We start from the raw sequence: 5,531 nt of genomic DNA, 5'->3' as shown, positions 1-5,531 counted from the left end.
TCACTATCGATCTTTAACTGTCTTTAACTTTAAATAAACAATTTATATTTTTAACACAATGTGAAACGTGAACGGGGTTTGTGGTTTGCGATTTGTCACGCATCCTATCCGTACGAATGTTGCCAGCGAAATGAACGAGTCTTTCGTCAATTTTGCAAAGGACTAAGTCAACATCACTATTTTAACAAAGTTTACATTGTGTCTCCAGCTATGCTTATTATTATTTCGCAATGTAAAAGTTGTGAAATTATCAAGTTGAGAATTGTTTTCCTTGTGAATTCCGCAATTAGGAGCGGAACTAAAAAATTTACGTAGATGGCGACACAAGCGACCCTGCTCTATTGCGTTTGTTAGCTCTGGCTGTCAGAAGTAATTTCGGAAATTCTCGATATTTATAGCAAAAATGTATTCATTTATGACTGTGGTGCAGTTAAAAAATGAATTGCGACAGAGAAATGCATCTGTAACTGGTAAAAAAGCTGATTTGATCGAAAGGTACGCAAAAACAATATTTGAGGTTATGAATAATAAATTAGCTTTTATATGGTTATTTGCTTTATTAATGCTACGCCTTTTGTTCTAGATTGGAAGCGTATGACCGAAACTTTAATTTTGGTGCAGACCCTGGTCCTAGTGAAGATCCTAGGTACGAGTGCCCGCCTGTGTCGTGCTTTAAGGATATTAATGCCGATTCGCCCATTCCACCTTTAGATAGGCACGAAATTCAGGCATATTTTGAAAAATTTAATGCCCAGAATAAAGGCAAAGATATGTACGAGTCTCGTTGCCTGCTAACCGCTAGATATGCTTCGGTCGGGGCGAGTACTTACTTTCAAGGGCAGTGTAAAGCCCAAATGAAGAAAGTTACTTACATAGTGAATGTAAAAGTGTCTAAAGAAGGTAATATCGAACAGGCCAACTGCGAGTGTGCTGCTGGCAGTGGTATTGAAGCTCATTGCAAGCATGTGTCTGTTTTATTATGTGCAGTGGAAGATATGTGCCGAACTAAGACCATTATGGTACATCAAGTGACAACACAAAAGCTGATGACGTTCAAAAGACCTCATAAGGTATTTTATAGGTCGCCTATTCAGGCACAAAATTTACCAATGAGCAGGCCAAGAAAACAAGCTGTAAATTTTAACCCACTCAAGAGAGAGGATATGATGGAGAATTATCAAGATTATGTCCACAATTTGGCCATCAACTTTGGGAAGTCAACAATGCCCATACTCCAAACAATTAAACCAGCGAATCCTTATGCTATCGAGTGGGATCATAGCAACTACACCAACCGTAATGAAAAAGAATTGTTGCTAGAACGGTTACTTTTAAAAAATGTGACGCCGGAGCAAATAGTGAATACAGAAAAAGCTACTAAGGTGCAGGATAAGTCAAAAGAATGGCACAACCTTCGTTGTTGCAGGGTAACTGCCAGCAACTTTCATGTAGCTTGCCATGCTACAACAGGCAAGGATCATTTGATTAAGAGAATAATGAATCCAAGGGCTATTCACACTAGAGCTATCACTCATGGTAAAATCCATGAAAGCACCGCTATAGCTAAATATGAAGAATACTTTGGATTAAAAGTAGAGAAAAGTGGACTGCACATATCTGAGGAGTTTCCGTTCCTGGCAGCTTCACCAGATGGTCTCTTAGGCGATGAGACAGTCATTGAAGTTAAATGTCCCTATGCTGCAAGATATATGCCTATAACTGCTGTCACAGTTCCATACCTTGAAAGTATTGTAGGCAAACTGCATTTGAAAAGAAACCATCCATATTTTTATCAGATACAGGGACAGCTATATTGCTCCAAAAGAAAGTATTGTAATTTAATAATATATACTTTTAAAGAAATTCAAGTCATCTTTTTGCAGCGAGATGATTGCTTCATTAATGAAATGGTTACAAAACTAGTAATTTTTTTTGAAAATCATTTAAAACCAGAAATAATAAATAAATATTATTACAGAAATTATGATTTAATAAAACCATAAAATAATATTTTTGTTTTATTTATTTTCCGTGTCAACTAAACTTAACACAATTATTTATAAAATAAAAATAAAAATAAAATAAAATTTATTCAGTAAGTAGGCCACAAGGGCACTTTTACACGTCGTACTAAACAGAAAAAAAAGAAAATGAACCTAAATCTACCACCGATTCCACCCTACACCTCTGACCCGAGAAGAACCGGCCAAGAAACTCGGCGGGACTTATTTTTTCAAAACAGTACAATGATACTTAAAGACTATATTAAGATACTTTCACTGTTCTGTGAGAAAACATAATTATTTTTATTTATATAGGTAGTAGGTACATTACAGTTGTACAAAAAATCTAAACTTATGTATTCTAAACATCAACAAAAAGCACATTCTTCTAAAATATTATCAAATCAGCCTCAACTTTGTTTAACAATTGCACTTTAGTCTTTATTAAGGATGAGATCAAGTTTCTCACATTACTTATATAAACAATTAAACATCATAAAAAAGAAATTCGAGTCCTTGAATTTCCACGAGAACGGCGTGAAATGTGAGATTCTGCAGGCCTGACATTTTTATTTCCAACCGAAGCAGTAACCATCTGGGTCTCTGGAGGAACTAGTTCATTTTCATCTTCAGATGACGAAGATGTTGAGGAGTAAGAAGGCTGATCACGTCTCGGGGGTTGAAAATCCGCATCAAATATGTCATCAATGTCATCATCGTAATCACTTATTTCTAAGTCGGATTCGTTTAGATTTAAATAATTTTCTAATTCTGCATCCCTCAAGCCTGTAACAATGCAACACTCGGAATAAACGCCCGAAGTACCAAATTTATGACAAAACAATTATATTGTACTAATGCAATAACATTCCATCGACCTAATTTTAGGACATCGAAATTTGCTCGCATCTCCTGCTCGAAATAAATCATAGCGGAAAAAAATTTTTAGTGATCGTCATAATACAAAGCTTAAATAAGTATTTTTAATTAAATTTAGGTTAAAATAATTTAAGATTCTGGTGAAAAAAACAGATTTACTTACAACGTTTTCGCGAGGACGCCATCTTCCCAACATCCGCGTGCCAAAAGACTGTCATTTGATTGTCAAACGTCAAACTGACAGGTAATCATAATAGCTGCGTTCAGTTCCGCCATATTTAAGAAATAAAGGTTTCTTTACACGCAAAGATTTAGGATCGGTACGTGTCAGAAGTGAATGACCTAATTTTAGGACTCTGGGCCGCTAATTGATAAATTAATATAGTTGCTTGGGCCGGAAGGACTACATTTCTCAGTCCTAAAACTAGGACGTTGGGCCTTACGAGGTTAAAAAGGGATTATTCTCTTTTAGAATGAAATCAAACTTACAGAATTGTATTAAAAAAAAAACCCTTAGAGATGTAAAAGGTCTCCAAGTGTCCTATATTCTAGATAAAAACTAAAGATAAAATTATGTATAACTAGCACCGAATGAAATGTCTCTCCACGCCAAATTAATCTCAATATATTCATAATGTGTTACTACATAAATATGGAACCACAGTAAGCTAAAACAGACCAGTCTTCACAAACAGCACCCGTTCACGAGTATGACGCGTATCTCAGCCATCGCCTCCCTCAACCTTTCTTTGGGAAAGTGGCGACCCGATCAACGTCGCCACCATAAGCAAAGACTTTTCAGCGAGCATGACATGTTCAAGCTGGCGGGCTCTATTTATAATAAAAGCTAAACACGTTTAGGCTGGCGAGACTTCACATTTTGTGCTTATTTTGTATGATTACATACATGTCGTCACAACCTAATTAATAACTATACATTACTGTCACATAGAGATGTAAAGGTTATTTGTCGTAAACCAGTTAACTACGGTGGATAGTGCATTGTTAATACTGTCGTAGTTAATTGCTTTTCTGTCTACCTTGAACAACAGAGATGTGTCATCAGCAAACAAGACTATATCATGTTTATCTTGCACAAGTTTCGGTAGATCATTAATGTAAACCAAGAACAGAAACGGGCCAAGTATTGAGCCTTGAGGCACTCCAAGTGCTACTGGGGAGCCGGCAGATTGAGTTCCATTAATAACCACTCGTTGTGTTCTATTCGATTATGCTTATTTCATTATGCTTTCTCTAAAATTACAACACATAGTACATATAAAAAATATTTTACCTGAAATTGGAATGTAACTGTGATCCAGATCACTTTTTAAAATCTTATATGTTTTAGTGAGGCCAATTAAGCGTTCAATGTGCACTCTTTTACTAGCTAGATTCCTATCTTTTAACACTGTTAAACCTGGTAACTGTGTTTTGCCCTTTAAAAAAGTAGGTATATTTACAGCAACATTTTTGTGTGCAAACATGTCCTGAATATTAAATCCCCGATCTGCTAAAATGCAGTCACCACTTTCACATTTACTAATTAAATTACTTCTCTCCACTGTTTGCCTGTCACTGACCGACCCAGCATATGCAGGAGAGCAGTATGATAACAATCCCCCCGGTGTTCCTCCAACAAGAACTTTAAGAGTATTTGCATGCTTGTAGCTACTCCATGACGCTTGTTGAGACGTTGGGTTTTTAGGTTTCTGTACATGAAATTCGGTCCCATCTAAAATCACCCTTATATTCGCATTATAATTTTTAAAATGTTCCGGCATATAATAATGTACCAAGTCTTTGCTTGGCCATGTGTCGAGTTTTATCCATAGTTGATACATGAAATTTATCCAGGTAATAAATATATTTGACACTGTTGTAGTACTTACATTAAAAAATCTGCTTAGTTCAAAAATACATTTATTTTGTCTTAATTTCATTATTGTTAAAAAGAACTGATCTTCAGTACTGAGCAAAATAACAGAACTACCATAATACTGTATTTTATGGGCCATAGGACTCAAAGTTGAGTAAACAAAAAAGAACTTCCGGTAAGACTCGAAGCCTGTATAAAATTGAATTGCTTTATCATCATTTTTAGGGTTCCGTACCCAAAGGGTAAAACGGGACCCTATTACTAAGACTTCGCTGTCCGTCCGTCCGTCCGTCCGTCCGTCCGTCCGTCTGTCACCAGGCTGTATCTCACGAACCGTGAACGCTAGACAGTTGAAATTTTCACAGATGATGTATTTCTGTTGCCGCTATAACAACAAATACTAAAAACAGAATAAAATAAAGATTTAAATGGGGCTCCCATACAACAAACGTGATTTTTGACCAAAGTTAAGCAACGTCGGGAGTGGTCAGTACTTGGATGGGTGACCGTTTTTTTTGCTTTTTTTTTTGTTTTTTTTTTTTTGCATTATGGTACGGAACCCTTCGTGCGCGAGTCCGACTCGCACTTGCCCGGTTTTTTTGAATCTATGTATTGTTCCAAATACATGTTCCATGTCAATTTGCGTCTCTTTAGATGAGAATTTAGGATTATTTAAAATAGGTACTGTAAAATCATTTATATTCGCACTGATTTCTATTTCACTAGCAACGTCCATGAAGATTGGCACTGTACTTTCTTGATTTATTGAT

At 36.1% G+C, this 5,531-nt stretch overlaps 1 protein-coding gene across 1 annotated transcript; it reads left to right on the top strand.

Moving 5' to 3' along the window:
• Nucleotides 1-53: 53 nt before the first annotated feature.
• On the top strand, nucleotides 54-5,266 carry LOC134794780 (uncharacterized). The gene is made up of 2 exons (XM_063766566.1): nucleotides 54-495; nucleotides 584-5,266. Exons 1-2 carry the CDS (start codon nucleotides 404-406, stop codon nucleotides 2,001-2,003), a joined length of 1,512 nt encoding a protein of 503 aa, XP_063622636.1. The 5' UTR covers nucleotides 54-403; the 3' UTR covers nucleotides 2,004-5,266.
• Nucleotides 5,267-5,531: the final 265 nt, after the last annotated feature.

The sequence above is a fragment of the Cydia splendana genome, chromosome 11 (assembly GCF_910591565.1).
Source record: "Cydia splendana chromosome 11, ilCydSple1.2, whole genome shotgun sequence".
Classification (NCBI taxonomy): domain Eukaryota; kingdom Metazoa; phylum Arthropoda; class Insecta; order Lepidoptera; family Tortricidae; genus Cydia; species Cydia splendana.
Note: the sequence above shows the minus strand (reverse complement) of the source record. Positions and strands in the feature narration are given on the sequence as shown.

Coding starts and splice junctions, on each gene's coding strand:
- LOC134794780 (XM_063766566.1), top strand. CDS start 404: ATGTATTCATTTATGACTGTGGTGCAGTTAAAAAATGAATTGCGACAG. Junction 496..583: donor AAAGCTGATTTGATCGAAAG/GTACGCAAAAAC, acceptor CTTTTGTTCTAG/ATTGGAAGCGTATGACCGAA.